This window comes from Myripristis murdjan, chromosome 20 (genome assembly GCF_902150065.1).
Source record: "Myripristis murdjan chromosome 20, fMyrMur1.1, whole genome shotgun sequence".
NCBI lineage: Eukaryota > Metazoa > Chordata > Actinopteri > Holocentriformes > Holocentridae > Myripristis > Myripristis murdjan.
In genome coordinates this window covers 6,397,029-6,414,422 of record NC_043999.1, presented here as the reverse complement: position 1 = coordinate 6,414,422, position 17,394 = coordinate 6,397,029, and the positions used below count along the sequence as shown (strand labels likewise).

The 17,394-nt window shown below is 40.3% G+C and overlaps 1 protein-coding gene across 1 annotated transcript in view; it reads right to left on the bottom strand.

Annotated features, from left to right (window-relative positions):
- Positions 1–17,394, bottom strand: part of dpp6a (dipeptidyl-peptidase 6a) — a 202,451-nt gene that overhangs the window by 15,792 nt on the left and 169,265 nt on the right. Inside the window, exons 9-16 of the mRNA XM_030079320.1 lie at positions 8,773–8,927; positions 7,623–7,720; positions 6,900–7,023; positions 4,835–4,873; positions 4,206–4,313; positions 1,950–2,041; positions 661–708; positions 428–546 (exon numbers count right to left, since the gene is read on the bottom strand). Coding sequence (XP_029935180.1) covers positions 428–546; positions 661–708; positions 1,950–2,041; positions 4,206–4,313; positions 4,835–4,873; positions 6,900–7,023; positions 7,623–7,720; positions 8,773–8,927 — 783 coding nt within the window. The remainder of the gene's footprint in view (positions 1–427; positions 547–660; positions 709–1,949; positions 2,042–4,205; positions 4,314–4,834; positions 4,874–6,899; positions 7,024–7,622; positions 7,721–8,772; positions 8,928–17,394) is intronic.

Genomic DNA, 17,394 nt, shown 5'->3' with positions numbered 1-17,394 from the left:
AGAGGAAGAGAGAACGTGTTCATTATGTAATTTAAAGGTGACAGAAGATGAAATGCATTTTGTTTTCCATTGTCCTCTGTATAATGAAGAGAGGCAGTTTCTTTTTCAAAAAATGCTTTATGTTAAACCTGAGTTGTTTTGGCTAAATGATGAAAGTACACTAGAACGGTTATTCAGGAAGGATGTATTTGCTTTAGCGAGGTTTATAAAAAATGCATGGTCATTAAGAAAAAAAGAATTATTTGTATGACCTTATTACTTGTTTGCTAGGCGTGTTTTTCTGGATATTTGATTTTTGACATCTGATGACTCTGACTATTGTTTGTTTTTCTGTGTGGTTGTGTCTTGTAAGCCTTTATGGGCTGGGCACCTGTGTGCATGACACACTAATAAAAATCAATCAATCAATCATGCAGGGTTTGGCTACCTTGGCAGCTGAGCAGGAAGTAGCTCATGTTGTGGCTGAAGGAGCCGGTGACGTAGCCGCAGCCGCCGGTGAAGTCACACGACAGGCAGCGGCGGTTGAACGGGCCGACTGTGTCCGCGCTGCAGAGACGGGAAGGAGACGGTCTCTTCAATCTGATTATACCGACACCTGTACACCTGTTCCGCTTCCAACATAGCAACGGCTGGGACAGAGAACATCTGAACGCCCATTACCTGTACAGATGCCTTCGCTTCGGATCGTCTTCGGTGCTCAAGAAGTATCTGTGTTAACATCAATAACAAGGATCCAATTACAACATAATGACAGCAGATTGGAGCAAACCTGTAACACATACAGTAACGCATGGCTGCACTCCGAAAAATCTTAACACTGGCTTGATCCTAATTGCGAGCTGCCAGCCGCACCAAGCGGAGCAGGGTTTAGCAGAGCTCGGCTTGCGGAGCGAAAGGAGCGAGGCGTACAAACAGTACACCCTCCGCTCACTAGAATAGATGTTTCATAAATTAATGATGGAGCGAGAAAGGAGTGGAGTTCTTTTCAGAATAGAAGTAGGCCAGATCTTGCCTCCTTTGGGAAGAGGTTTTGGGTGGAAGAGAAGCTGAAGAGACTTCAAGCCTGTTTGTGAGTGTTTGTGCCGGCAGATGCATGCATGTGTGTGAATGAGACCATGTTGCTCCGGTAGAGTGACACTTCACCGGCGCATATTTAAACAGATCACAGCTGCTTTGAGACCCAGAGTGCGGGTATGACACGACTTGGAGTGACGATGATGATGATGAGTCACACTCTTAATGCGTGGCACATTCACACCTCGCAAATTTGGAGTCCTTTATTGGACCTCTGGGGTGTTTTCTCTCTTTTACAGCTGCTCGGCTCCTCTAGGCAGCTGAGAACAATACCATTTGAACTCGGGTGGCACAAAATAACTGCATCGAGACGCCTGGAAATGAAAATCTGTCTTCTTCCGAGAGAAATGCAGTGCAGTTTGTTAGGAGTGGGAATAATCTGAACCAGCAACAAGAAATAACCCCAAAAATGGAAGGTTTTATGGGTGTAAAGAGATGGATGTTGACATCTGATAGCTGGCGGTTACTCATGCCTAACATAAAAAAATGAACAGAGAGCGAATAACAGCCTGGACTAGAGTTCATTTTCAGCTGTTTCTCCATGCGTTCTTAACTGGAGGGAATGCCGGAGGAGGTAAATGATGGCAAAAAAAGTGCAGGCATGAGAATATCATGCTTAGCTGAACTTGAAGGGACTGGAATTGAATATAATTGGACAATCCCTGTCACCAAAAATGACAGATTACCAAAACTCGCTGCAAAAAAACAAGATACTTGTGAGTTTATGTGAGTTTTTTGCTCCAGGTCACTTATAATAGGGCAGTGTGAACCAAGTGTGGATGCAGTGACTTAAGAAAATAAATGCCTGCTGTCTTGCTGTGGGTGGAGTGTGTGTGTGTGTGTGTGTGTGTGTGTGGCGGGTTCGAGGTGCTCACATCAGCTGACTGTCCTCGTTGTAGGCCAGGACTTGGGTGACGTCCCAGTCTCCAGATGTGATGGACTGCAGCGTGTCTGTGCTGGTGTTGGGCTGCGGGGTGCACGGAGGAAAAGATGCATAAACAAAGAATATTGTAAAACTTACTTTCCTTTGTTTTTTTTGTTGCCAAATTTATTTATTTTTATAAGCTGACTGTAGTCCAGCAACACAAATAAGCAGGCAAGTTGCTCTGAAGCTAAAATGCATAAAAAATAACATATTCTAATGCACTGTATTGAGTCTGTCTTAATTAAAGTATTACCAAGAGAAAACTTAAAAAAAAAAAAAAAAAATCTACCAAATGCAAAAAACTATGACATATAATTTCTCTTAAGTGGTTGTTGGTGTAATAAAATCACTACTGGTTCAGCGATTAATTCACTAATTACAGTCTCTGCCTTTCAATAAAAAGAAAATGTGTTTTAGAGGACGTAGCGGTGTTATTTTTTGGAAATATTAAGCAATAAACATATTTCAACAGTGTTTTAATTCCAACATCAGTGCACTGTAGAGATTTTTGGAAAGACACGACCTCAGTGTTCCCGCAGTAACACTAAAAAATGTGAGCACTTTTCACAGATATAATCACAAAGTGCTTTACAGCAAGGATAAAATGCAATAAAATACACAGATAAACAACAGAAAACACACAACGGCACAGCAGCAAGTAACTTCACGGAGGCCCCAGAACATCAACATCAGTGAAGAGCCTGTCTAAAAAGATAAGTTTTGAGTTCTCTCTTAAAGCCTTCAGTGGGCTCTATGCTGCGTAAGGTCACTGGGAGTGCACTCCAGAGGCGAGGGGCGCTGGCCTGGAAAGAGCGATCGCCTCGCGTTTTAAAATTGTTGCTGGGGAAGGTCAAGAGTTTGTGATCTGATGACCTTAGGGAACGTGAGGGAGAGTAGGGTCTCAGCAGCTCAGTTATGTACGACGGAGCTCGATCACAGAGAGCTCTGAAAGTAAGTACTAAAATCTTAAAATGAATCCTAAAAGTAACTGGTAACCAATGTAATGAATATAAAATCGGGGTGATATGATCCCTTTTTCTAGATCCAGTTATGAGCCTTGCTGCTGCGTTCTGCACAGTCTGAAGGCGATGTACAGCCTTTTTTGTTAAAACACATAAAAAGAGTGTTACAATAATCAATACGAGATGAAACAAAGGCATGAATTATCATCTCCATTTCAGGTTTTGAGATCATGGACCTCAGTTTATAGTCCAGTATTTTTAGGCCAAATTTGGGGTCAACCTAGGACAAATTGCAAGAGAAGCAAACTCAACTGATTTTGTATCCTCAGTTTGTCCTGAGTGAGGGGAAAAAAAGTCCCAAGGAATCCCATTGGTGGAAAATTTTGAAAATCACCTCTATATGACCATATAATACCAAAAAACACCCTTTTTAACACACAGGTGAAAGGGGTTCAAAATTTTACTTTCAGATATCACTATAAAAATTCACAAGTTGATTACACACACAAAGACAAGAAAAAAAAGTCAATTACAAGTTCTTTGAATTATTCTGTTTACACATGCATGTCACACATTCTCTGATTTGATATGCACTAATTGGAATAAATGCCAGAACTGATATTTAAACAGTGAATTAAAAGGTTACTATATAACAGTGAAGTAAAAGGTTACTATATATATAGTAACCTTTTAATTAATTTAATTTAATAACCATTTATTCCAATTAGTGCATATCAAATCAGATAATGTGTGATATGCATGTGTAAACAGAATAATTCAAAGAACTTGTAATTGACTTTTTTTCTTGTCTTTGTGTGTGTAATCAACTTTTGAATTTTTATAGTGATATCTGAAAGTAAAATTTTGAACCTCTTTCCCCTGTGTGTTAAAAAGGGTGTTTTTTTGGTATTATATGGTCATATACAGGTGATTTTCAAAAGTTTCCACCAATGGGATTCCTTGGGACTTTTTTTCCCTCACTCAGGACAAACTGAGGATACAAAAGCAGTTGAGTTTGCTTCTCTTGCAATTTGTCCTAGGGTTTTTCATAAAATGACTGGACCATTAGGTTGGACAGAGAGACCTAACTGACCTAAATGCTGCTTTATGAGGGGAATGGCAGTGTCTGGGGCGATAATCAGTGTTTCAGTTTTGGTTTTTAGTTTTCATTTATTCTTTTTTTTTTTTTTTATTAGGTGTTATTCACGTTAGATAATGTGGAAATCAGTTATTAATTAGTGTACCTGGGAGATGGACATGGAGATGTGGAAAAACTTGCCCCTGCCTCCTTGAGGAATGGCTCTGGTGAAGAACAGCTTCAGCCCGTCTTTGGAGAAGAGGGGCCGCTCATTCTGGAAAAACACGGACAAAAACATTCAGTCCACTTCTATTGTTGATTGTCCAGTAAGTGAAATTCATCTTCCAAACATGGTATAAAAAAAAAAAAAAAAAAAAAAAAAAAAAATATGACAAAACACCACCTGATTTACCATGCAAAGAGTCAGGTGATGATGTGACAGATTAACATTAATACAGTGGGAAAATACATTTAAAAAATGCTTGTAAGTGCAACATAAAATCCCGAAACACCAAAAAATGTCAACAAGCAATAGAGTGAAGTAGTAAAAAGACTGGGAAAAAATGACGTAAATCATTGTTCACAACTAGTAAAAACAAAAATTAATTACACTTTCATAAAAATGATGGTGCATGTATATTTGAGAGATTTCCATCAGTCTTAAAAGTGGATAAACTCTATTTCACAAATAAAAAGTGGCTTTAGGTGGATTTATTTAACTAATGCCATACCAAGCAAATGTTATGTGCGTGTGTGTGTGTGCGTGTGTGTGCATCACCGTAGTCATCCTCATACCTGTCGGTGCAGCCACCCTTCACTTTCATCTTCGTGTTTCTGCAAAGACAGGTTGACGGGGTTTAGTCGGTGCAGAGAAGCAGCATTAGCTCTATATGATAAACTGTATAAAGAGCATCATGACCATCTGATACTGAAACCAAATCAGCACAGTTCATGAAATTATAGTAGACCAAACTTGCAAAACAGCGTATTTTATTGATCGTTCAGCAGCAACACTGATAGTATGGGTGTGACATTATCTGTTACTATTGTAGGAAATATAGCTAAATGGGCAGATTGTGAAATTTGACCAAAGTTCCCATACTTTGATCAAATTTCACAATAGGGAGAAATTTAAACTCGGGGCGAACACTGAGGGAGCAGCATGAAAATCTGCAGTGTCCCAGGAAAATCGGGAGTGTTGGCAAGCGCAGTGGTTCTCAACCTTTACGGTGTCAAGGACCCCCAAAATTCACAAGACTTCAGGAATTTGATAAAACGTAGTCTGATAAGATTTAGTTATTCCATAACCGTCCACTGTAGATTAGCAGACTAACAGTGAAGAGTGTGAAACCTATGAACCAAATCGTCATTCTTATACATTCTCTCACTGGGCTAACTTCTAGTCAATGAAATAATACACTGATTCTTGAGAATTTGGATAAATCATGTCCCACTAAGAAAAATGCTATTTCTGCTGGAAATTTACAACATTTTAATGAATAAAAAGAATCAAGGGCATAATCAGGGGGTCCTTTGCACATTTGTAAGGTTCTTTTATAGGTTTATTTTTAATTTGTATTAATTTAATGATTATATGTTGGCCCATGGCCTACAAAACCAGTTGTCCTCGGATAGGAGATAATCACTTCAACTTGATTAAAACAACAAAAAGTAATAATTTCATTGAATAATATCTTTACCACATGAAAGAGTACATCATAATATGTATTAAAAACTACAAACGATGGATTTTGAACAATATTTACTATGATTTTGTGGTTGCTCAAAATGTGTCCCCTTGCATGCTTCAAGACCGCTCAGGCTCCTGGAAGTTTTCTATTTTCTCTTAAATCTCTTCATATTTTTGGACACTGCGACTGTCACAACCATAAATTGTCAACACCGTCACTTCTGTATAAAAAATATTAAATTAGATTATGGAATAAATGTATAAAGAGGTCTCATGTAGGTAGCAACAGGGCGAAAACAAGCTGGCTAATGTGAACAACTCATGCTTATCATGTGAAAGAGCAGGTTTTTGTCACCACCGTCAGACGTCACCACCGTCAGGTTTTCTGTCTGACGGTGATGACTGAAGTCTGAAAAATGCTTATAACACTGCTCAGGATTGTTATTTTTTATACCAAATAGTTAAATAAAGTTGTTAAGCAAGAAGCCATTGACTTGAGTGGTATAAATTTTGGAAATGTATGTTTTAATGAGGCGACTGTCACCACCGTCAGATTAGTGTCACCACCGTCAGAGGCAGTTATATTGGTTTTAAATGAATATGCTTACAATATGTTTCTTTGGTGCTGTTGAGTTATTAAAGTAATAGTCTCTTTAATACAAAAATATGTTTTTCAAATTAAAAAAAAAAAAAAACATTACGGTGACGGTGTTGACAAAAACAAAGTAGCCTAATAACTGGAAAAAACTATTTTATGAAAAAAATGCAAAATGAGGAGGTTGCACCGGTACATTGCTGAACAGCCAATACCTTGGCCTATAATGATATACCTTCAGATTTTGTAATATAACACACTTTTTTTTTTTCAAAATTAAAACCTGTTTTATCCAAATTCCCAAGAATCAGTGAATAGTGAAATTAAAATATTTCCCATTTTTCTGGGGACCCCCTGGAATCCCCTTAAGGAGCGTCCCAGCACCACAGGTTGAGAACTGCCCCCATTCAGCTTTTTTTGCATTGAATTGGTATAGATTTCCACTGAAAAGAGAGATCATAACCTCTGAGTTTGTTTAATTTTTCAAGCCAAACTGTGATAGAAACTGCACCACAGCTGAGTTATGAACCTACCTGTGAAAAAAGCGAATATGAATGCATATAAGTGAGGTATACCTTGGTGCAGACGCCCGTCGTGGCCTCACAAAGTGTCAGCACCGAGATGTTCTGCGCTCGGTTCAGCCAGTTGATGGCCAGCTTGGTGGTGGTGGCCCATTTCACCATGGTGACATAATACTCACTGGGAAACACAGAGAAACTAATGACTAACTGGATTTATTTTATTTATTTATTTATATTTTAATCATATAGCATCATCTGTTGATCACCATCAGCAGCATCAGTGGGTGAACGGCCAGTGAGCGAGACAAAAATATTTGAATATAATGACTGAAAAAGCACCAAATGTTTCCTTTTACTAATTGTATATTAGGTTTGAATTAGATTGGATGAAACTTTAATGATCCCCTGTAGGGAAATTGGATCATTGCATCAGCAGATAATGAGACAAAGCGAAGGGGAAAAAATAGGATATAAATAAGAATAGAGCAAATGGGGCCTATTAAGCATAATGGAACAAGACAGTGGAACATATTAAGTAAAAATATAGGAGTGAAAAAATATGATAATAGTAAGAAGTTATGGTGCATATGCAGGGTATGCAAAATTACATAATGAGAGAAAGAAAATGAGTCAAATTAGAAATATGTTGCAGAACGGAGGTAAAGAGATGCAACTAGATGTGAGAAAAGAGGAAACCTGAGAGGATAAAAAGTGAATTTATGCCATGAATAATTCATAATTTGATTGGTTTGCAGGTTGACGGTTTGCGCGCCCCACCCTATCCTGGGGTCCTCAGGTCTTCTCATCTCGATTGTGTGAAGCGGGCCGTTGAGGTTCACGACGTACAGGGTGATGACCGGGTTCTCCTCACCGGCCTGGAAGAAGAGGAGGAAACGAGAACAATTAGCAGCAGCAACAGCGTTTACTTGACCGGAGTGGGTGTCAATTTTAAAATTTCCAAATTACGTGGGACAAAATCTTCACTACAGCACACATACAGGGCCATTGTGATTATTACCCTTGTGAAAATGATTTATACCTCCATTTCCATTTCAGGTTTTTGTTAATTTTTCTATCACACTTGAATAGTGATTACTGTGATTTTACTCTGTGACGCATTGCACTAATTTGCAGTGGATCACATGACCAATGTAACCTCTTTGGAATTTCAAATTGCAGCAATGCAAAATGAGCTGTTGACCTTTTTTTTTTTTTAATAATGTTATAAAAGAAGAGGATTGTTGGTCTGACTTGTTTTTGAGTATGGTAGTCTTTTGCCATATAGTGCACACCAATCAGCTATAACAGTATGACCAGCTGTACAATCTAATACGACCAATGCAGCAGCTCTGCCATAAAGTTTCCTTTCCTGCTGCCTATAATGCTCAGGTTTTCTTGTTGTCACAGTAACAGAGGTGTTCATTCATTTCTATGTTTGGCATTGAGCTCATAGTTAGTGCTGCTGTTGGACTGGACTGCATTTTATTGAGAGGTGTTTCCACTATTCTGTCCCCCTCATTGTATATAAATAGGGAGGACAAAAAATTAGAAACACCTCTCAATACAATGTAGTCCAGAACAAGTCCTCTACAAACTACAACCTCAATAATGAAACACAGAATTAAACTGACACATTCTCCATAATGTGAACAAAAAAACTGAACATGATAAACTTTCTTAAAAGGTAGAATATATGGCAGAGCTGCTGCATTGAACTACATTAGACCGTACAGGTGGTCATAATGTTATGGCTGATCAGTGTGTTCACTTTATTTATCCTACAAACATAGTGCTTGCGATTACTCGTTAAGAGAGGGCGTCACTTTTTCAGAGTTCACCTTATTAAATAAAATCTTTCTTTGTTAAATATGCTCATAAACATTCAAGCCGACCATGACAGGAAGCCGTGGTGAGGAGAACGCTGTACCTTAGGATAGTGGTACTCCTTCCCTGTTGGGTACGGGATGCCGGTGAACATGGGTAACTCCATTTTGGGCACCAGGGTGTCGTTGATGGTGGCATACGCCAGCCTGGCCCCATCTGGAGACCACCAGTGGGCGATGTGAGACTGAAAAATCTCCTCTGCAGCAGACAGACAGAGGGAATAACTGTCAATCACAGGTAATAGCAAGAAACTAATAAAAACTCAAACAGCAGAGGAAGTTGCTATAATTTCATAGCTGCAGGCCGACAGCCTTACAGTGACGCTGGCACCTGCCAGCGTTGGAGATTAACAGGAGAAAAATGCCCTCTAAAATTCATGAAATTTCTGATGGTTAGGACAACACTCTTTCCATTTAAAGCCGTTCACGTCTTTTATTTTATTTTTTTCCCTGTCAAATATTCATGCCCCAGTGTGGCTGCTGTTCCCTGTGGGCTCTCATAGGTAATTTGAGAGAGGCTGTGACCGCCGGATTCTCTGCAGTGCATTCTGGGTGAGAAAAAAAATGAGGTGGCTTTTGGTCTGAAAATAGCCGAGCGCACGCGGCTCAAAGTGCCGACGCCATGCAAGGAAGCAGCAGCAGAAAAATACTCCCCACACAAACCACTGCATCAACAAAAAAAAATAATAAAGCAACCGATACCGTCAAAAGTTACGGTTTAACTTGCCAATATGAAATGCAAATGTATTATTTCACAGTTCAATAAAAGAATAAAATGCCCCCATAAATCAGAACAAATGCCCCCTGGAAAAAAAAGTTAATTTCTTGCCCTGGTGCCGGCTGTGGAGGCAACACGAGTTCCTGCCCCCTGCCTCCTGCCGGCTTGTTCTGCTGCATTTGAACACGTACTTGCACACTATCTCTTGAACCCGAACCTACAAACAACCGTACAAAATGTTGAGGTCATAAATCACAACAGGTTTTAATCTCAGTGCAGCTTATCGACCAAAATAGAACTCGGCTACATTTCCCCCAACGTGAACCGTGGAGCAATTCCTCACCAGGTGCAACTATGCAGTGGATTTCATCAAATGGTTTTTGTTTTGGATTATTGCTTCCCATGCTTGTGAATGTGTGTCTCCTCTTTTTTCTGCTAGAACACTAACACTCACTTCACCAGCTCACTTTGAAAGAGCCTTTTGCCCTAGAAAGTTCCCTTGAAGCCTTCGTGTGTGTGTGTGTATGTGTGTATGTGTGAATAAACTATATAGGGATAACAGATCTTGTCCAACAGACAGACAATGAGAAAATGAGAGTAACTAAAAGTAGTCTAGGTCCTCCAACTCCACTCCGGCGCACAAAAATACACACGCACACACACACATACTCTGTGTCAAAACACAGAGTTGAGTCATTAACACATTATGCAAATATCTGTTAAGCCTGGGCATAACAATCTAATTCATTATTAAGTCTATGGCAACATCACAGACGGCATCAAAATAGTTCCTCTTATTGTTATAGTGTGCCACCAGCTACATTTATATCAACTTGTGCAATTAAAATTTCATTAATGCTGTTTATCTGTGGGAGTAGGTGCTGGCTTCGGGGAATTAGCAGACATCAACTACCAATTAGCATTTTCATTAACTGGGCACGCTTGGTGAAATTACTTGATATGCAGCGTCGTTTGAAAACCCCTCAGCACATACACTTATATGCAGAAGTCATTCTTCAAAAGTACTTTTACAGTGTTTTTTCTTTTTTTTTTTCTTTTTCTTTTTCTCCCCACATACTCAGCATGAACACGCCGCTGCTGGATGGTGTTAACAACTCTGCCGGTCCCTTCGGTGGGTCCGTCATTACAGATGCAGGCTGCGCTTCTGAGCTTTGTTCAAACCCACAGAACTTTATTTGAAATTCTGGTGGAGATCCAAAGGTTTCCAAAGATACCAAATAAATCCAGCTGGATTACTGGGAAATGTTTAGAAAATGATGCACAACACATCAAGACATATTGTACTTGATGCGATGCCGCAGCCGTAAATCAATGGCATCTTGGCTTTGAGCATTTCGCTCAGTGTAAGTGTGATGCAGCTTCAGTGCAACCAGCAAATACAAAATGTGTCTGTGCCTTTGTCTTACAATATGGGAAAAAATGATATCACCAACTTTGAAACGACTTGAGAGGAAATTTAAGGGAAAAATCAAGAGTTCGCTGGGTTAAGCTAATTATTGTTGCAGGCATTTGCTTGCCGGTGACACGAGCAGAAACAAGGCGAACGCTAACATTTAGTTGCGTTAGTCCCTTTGCTCTCGCTGTACATCCGCCTGCACCCTGCTGGCACAGCTCAGTGGGTAATGATTGGATTTTGCTGGAGGAGGGCTGGACACCGGCTATCTGTCTGATGATGAACAGAACAGCATAGGACAGCACTCACTAATGATGAGAAAATAATAAAAAAAAATAAATAAAATAAAAAATTATTTCCCGCATGGCCGGCTCCTCTACACCGCCTGCTGCGCTCACCGCCGGCAGCTTCAAAAAGCTTTCCAGGTGGAGTGGAACCGCTGGGCCTGTCGGGCTCGGCTCGGCCGGGGACACCCAGTCACCTTGTCTAGTCAAGGGGAAAGTAGTTAAGTTTCTAAACATGTCCGAATATGTACGCGGTAACAAAAGACAGTGAGGGGACAAAAGAGAGACAGAGGGTAAGAGAAAGAGACACTGGGAGCAAGGCCGTTTTCATGTTTCTCTTTGAGCTCAGTCTCATTTTCCTCCTCTCTTTCTCAGTAATGTGATGCTGCCTCCCCTCCCTCTCCCTCTCTCTCTCCCTCTCCCTTCGTTTTGCTTTCTCTCCACCGCCGTGATTACCAAGGTGAGCTGTCGCAGGCTCATCTCCTCTCCCCATGTTCTCCATCCTGCTGTGCAAGACTAAATTATTCACTGCGCAGAGGACATGACTAATGCATGAGATGCCACGATTGTGAGTCAAGTAGCCAATGGGAAATAATGACTGCAAGGTGACAGATTCAGGTGGACCAAACTAATGAGAAAATGCAAAAAAAAAACACAATGCACCAGTTGGCACTTAGTTCATTACCCTTTTATTCAGACACTACATCAGCAGGAAGACACTAAACAATTACAGCCACTGGAGATATCAGCAACACGGTGGTATTCTAATTAATGGAATCAATATTGACAGTGATCAGATTGTGTGCTTGATTATCCCAAATGGACAGATGTCACCAACAGAGGGCAGCAGCGTCACACGTTGCAGCCACACCGACAAGCACCTTCTAATTTACACTTCAGAGGAAACGCGTACAGCCTCTGCTGTTTGTTGTTGCAACCTGAAGCTGCTACAACACTGCAGCTGCTGTACTACAGTGATATCACTGGAGATAAAATAAAAACAAACAAAAAACCCCCTTTCAGACAGAACAAAGTCAAGATAAACTCCCACATATACACTTCAAGTCTGTATATTACAGGAATCTTATAAAGGAATATTATAAAGGAATCATTTTTTTTTTTCATCCTGGAAAACTGTCAACACAAGAAGTAAACTTAACTGTATAGACATTAAGGGAAAGACCAAAAATAAAATAAAATAAAATAACTGACTTAGTGACTGCCTTTTTTTCTGCCACTAAAAAGCTAAACGGCATGCCAAGAACTGCCTTGCTTTAAAAACTGCACAGAACAAAAAGCGTGAATAATAAAGGGGTGGGGAGCCATGTGACATGGAGGTTCCAAGGGTCCGCAGGTTTTCATTCCAACCACAAACTCCACCAGCTGATCAGTTCCTCGTCTCTGCTTGAAGGTGAGCTGATCAGTGAAATCACCTGCTGGAGTTTTTGGTCGGTGTCCTCCATGGCACACGGCTCCCCACCCCTGCGGTGGCGCCGGCGGCGGTGGAGTGAGACTAATTCACTCCCCTTTAGCGAACAGCCAACCACAACAAGCCATTTGCTACAACACAGCCAATCCCAGCTGAGATCGGTCAACAGACAGCAAACCGTTATGCACGCTGTCGATTACAAACCTGTCATCGCGAAAGGACGCATGACAGGAAGGACATATAGAAACACCCATAACATATAACACTTAAAATGATCAGCATGCCTCGCCCTCTCTGTTGCTGCATTCATAAAGGTATGAATGCCAGATAGTTCAAGGTAGGAAATAAATAAATAAATACATACATAAATATATAAATTCATAAAACCTGAAAAATTCAATTTTGATTTGAGGTATCCAAGGTTGAAATGAACAAATCATCAAACTGACCCAGACTGATGGTTCTTCCTTTAAAAGTGATTATTTATCAGGTTTTTTTTTTTTTTTCCTCATCTGCTTTCAAGTGACAGCTGAGACTAGCTTTAGTGGTCCATTTATTCCAAATAAACTGCTGTTGCTGGTTTTCAGTGATGGAAAAGGCATCACTTCCTCTGTGCTGGCAGATTTCTGTCTTAGGGACAGTCACTGGATGTTTAGAATGGCAAAAAATTTCATTGAGCTAGGCTATATCACTATTTTGATATATCAATTAGATTTATATAAAAACACTTAAAAGATAGAAGCTGTCATTCATGTAAAATGTGTTGATGCCTGAGTAAGAGTGATCAACAGCACTGCCAAGTCCCAAATCTATCATTTATGATGTTAAATAGTAGTGGGTTGCACTCTTGTATTATCAATGCATAATTGTGTAGAACTGGTCCAAAAAAAAATCTCAAAGTTTTAGTGTGTTGTGATTGAGTATTGTCACAGCTACTTACAATTCTTTCTTTGATGTTTTCCAGTAGTTCAAAAACAGTGTTTTTTGTGATGCAAACCTTATGCTTCTCCAATAGATGGCTGCCAAATCTTTGCACAGTTCTTGATGGTTTGAGTAACTGACTGAAATTGATTTTCTGAAGCCTCATTCTGAGCTTCCCAGCTCAAAATGAGGACAGAGGTAATGCAGCGTGAACACAGTAAAACAAATGGGACTTCTACAAAGACTGCATCTCTAGAAGTAGACTGGGTTGCACTCTCAGCGAATGACCCCACAGGTTCAGCTCATATTAATACCGCACTAAAACAAACACATTTTAATTCCCTTCATTCACCTTGCACTTTCCCGGCGCAGACGTGTTGATTATGTGGTTATTTCGTGCCCCGTGGGCTCCGCCGTAAACACAGTGATAAACAGAGACAAGCCTGTGAACGAGCTTCCTGATGGAAACAGTCGTCTAGCCAAACATCTATGGGGCAAACATGACTCAAATCACAACAACGCTGGTTTTATCTCAGCGTAGCAGAGCCCAATAAAAAGCTTTGTCCTCAGGCTACGTCACAGTGCAAGATGTGTCAGCATCAGTGCAGCCTCCATAATCAGACAGCCAACAGATGACAGAACACTTGAAAATCTCCTGCGGCATCTTAAGACTACTTCGCACAGGCGACAGGTCTCTCAGCTCTGTCTCTCTTTTTTAATTTTGCTTTTAATTTCTTGTTGCCTCTCTTGTGTTGCTCTCTCTCTCTCTCTCTCTGTCTCTCTCTTCCCAGAATGCTCACAAACACACATCACATTGCACACAAGCAATCATGGATTAAGACAGCAATGCAGACCAGAGGATATTTAAGCCTCGGAGATTATTTGCAACCTTTCACCCCGCGCCATCAAATCTGCTGTGCAGCGACAGGCAGAGCTAAAGACCTTGTTTCTTCTCCGCGGCAGTCTGAGCCAGAGCTTGACCTTGGCCAGAGCACAGCCTCGGTCATCAGCATGGAAAATCCTCCACTTTGCAGTCTCACTCTGATGAATGCAAACATTACACAACCCGGCTCGGCACCTAAGCTCCTCCACAGACGCCAGTATCATCACTGGGCGTTTGCCAAATTTTTATCTGGGTCCCTGGAGTAAGATCCCTCACAAGGGATCTTGACGTACTGTACCACATCAAATTCAAATTAGTTTTTTTTTTTTTTTGGTGTATTCACTTTTCCTCAACCTGCTTCTTCTGCTTCAGCCAGTCATGTTATGCTATGTTTGGCAAAATGGTCTTTGCAGCCTACTCTCATTCTCAAGTCATCAAATAGCACAGCTTACAGCTTAGTCATGCGCCTTTTGCATCTGATACTGACGCCAGAGACACCCCACCAATGCAAAAGGCACCCATTAGAAGCCAAAAACCCCCTTTTGGCATCAGTACGAGACACAGGGGATTGGTGACGTAGTATAAAGAGCGAGTCCACCCAGGGAGGTGGGCCAAGGTGAACGGCTGTGTGAGTCAAAGGACCTCCACGCACAAGACCTCAGTTTGATTCAGTTTTTCCAGCGAGACCTTTCGTGTCTGACAGAGACTGTGTCCGGTTCCCATTTTTATGCGCAAATCTAACCTTCCCCTAACTTTAACACTACAAAAACACAAAATCTTACCAAAATTATTTGTCTTATTTCAAGTCAAAAATGTCTCTCACTTGTTTCAAGCAAATTTTCACTTAAAACAAGAGACAACTGTCTAAAAACAAGTTACTTCTGAGGTGATCATGTCTTATTTTAAGTGTAATGAGATATTTTGACTAGTAATAAGACATTTTTGACTTGAAATAAGACAAATAATCTTGGTAAGATTTTGAGTTTTTGCAGTGGACTAAATGGGTTTGTTGCCTAAACCTAACCATGTGACAGTGTCACGTGTTAAAAGCAAGAAAGCCCGGTTCATCTCATCCTGGCGCTGAGGGGTACCTTTAGCGTCGGTATCAGATGTGAAAGGGGCGTGACCAAGCTGCCGTTATTTGACAAGCTGGGAATGAGAACGTGTTGATCTCTGACAGCTTCCAGAGAACAGGCACAAACTGGCTGTTTTCTACCAAAGGTCGGCATATAGCAATATAACTAAACCACAGTCAGTGGAGACATTTGCCTCTTCCACAATTCTACATGATTTCTACCTGTATGATTGTTGAATGTCTGTGGAAAATAGTGATTTTATCAATATGTATTTAGTGCACACTGCAAAAACTCAAAATCTTACCAAGAATATTTGTCTTATTTCTAGTCAGAATATCTCATGACACTTAAAATAAGACATGATCATCTAAGAAATGACTTGTTTTTAGACAATTTTCACTTGAAAATTCACTTGAAACAAGTGAAAATTGTCTAAAAACAAGTTATTTCTTAGGTGATCATGTCTTATTTTAAGTGTCATGAGATATTCTGACTAGAAATAAGACAAATATTCTTGGTAAGATTTTGAGTTTTTGACACCGAGATCTGGCATTTCTATTGATGTTTCAGGTAGTTCATTCTGTGTTCTGCCATCAAAATCCACTGTAGCTTCACTGAAAATTAATGTCACATGATGTCATCTATACTGGGCTAGTTACCTACAATAACTGAAAAAAATCACCAAGCAAATGGACCCAGGAAAACACTGTGCCTGAGCAGCGTTAAAATGTTTTAGGGTGTATTTCTTCTTTGACACTGACGAGCAGATCAAGCCCCTGCCCCCCACCTTCTCTCTTTTTTTTATCTCTCTTTCTCAATGAAAGATTTATCCTGTCAATAAATGATGAGTGTAAATTACCAGGCCTTCAGCACACTATAAATATGACTCAGGGGTCAGACACCGCAATATCACCCTGTTTAATGTTTAAATGGCTGAGGACAGATACTGCTCTTGGAGGATGGACGTGGTTTCAAATGTCAGAATGACTAAATGAAGAGACAAGTGAAGTCGGGGGGGTTCGGCATAAAATAAAAACAGAATAGAAAATGTGGTGTGATGATGCAGCGCTCGTCCTTGTGCGCCGATAACCTCAGATCACCTCACACTGCAAAAAGTCAAATCTTACCAAGATTATTTGTCTTATTTCAAGTCAAAATGTCTTATTTCTAGTCAAAATATCTCATTACACTTAAAATAAGACATGATCAGCTCAGAAATAACTTGTCTTTAGACAATTTTCACCTGTTTCAAGTGAAAATTTACTTGAAATTAGTTAAAATTTGCTAGAAACAAGAAACATATTCTGCCAATGGAACAAGCAAATTTTTACTTGTTCACTTGTGTCACAAGTAAAAATTTGCTTGTTCCATTGGTAAGATTTTGACTTTTTGCAGTGCAGTGTCACGCCCTCCAAATCCTTTGAGCCCATCCGGTTTCAAACCACATCATGAATTCACGAGCCAAACAGATTTGTAATTTTTTTTTTTTTTTTTTTTACCCTGTTATGCCAGGATTAACAGCTAGATGTATATCTGTCTCTCTCTTTCTCCTATCTCCATTTACATCTGCCTGCCTCGCCCCCCCAACCCCGTCTTACTCTCTTATTAAAACACTTCCACTGGAGCAGAGAGTGCACCCGGCGCGGCGGGTATAAATTCATTATTCGAATGCTAACACAGAGCTCGTCCCTTCCCTGGGAGACACACGGAGCCACACAGGTGAGCTTTGATCGGCGGCGTCGATGCTCGGAGATCACCGCGACATCTGTATCAGTGTGTGTACGACACACACCGCCGCTGAATTAATGCAAATCAACTGATGTAGAACATTCATTTTCTGAGCGGCGTAAACCACAGGCAAATTGACAGAGTTTCCATTTTTAATTTACCTGAAGGAAATCAAGCCCTGCGCGGCGAAAATACTAATGCATAGCAGATGGT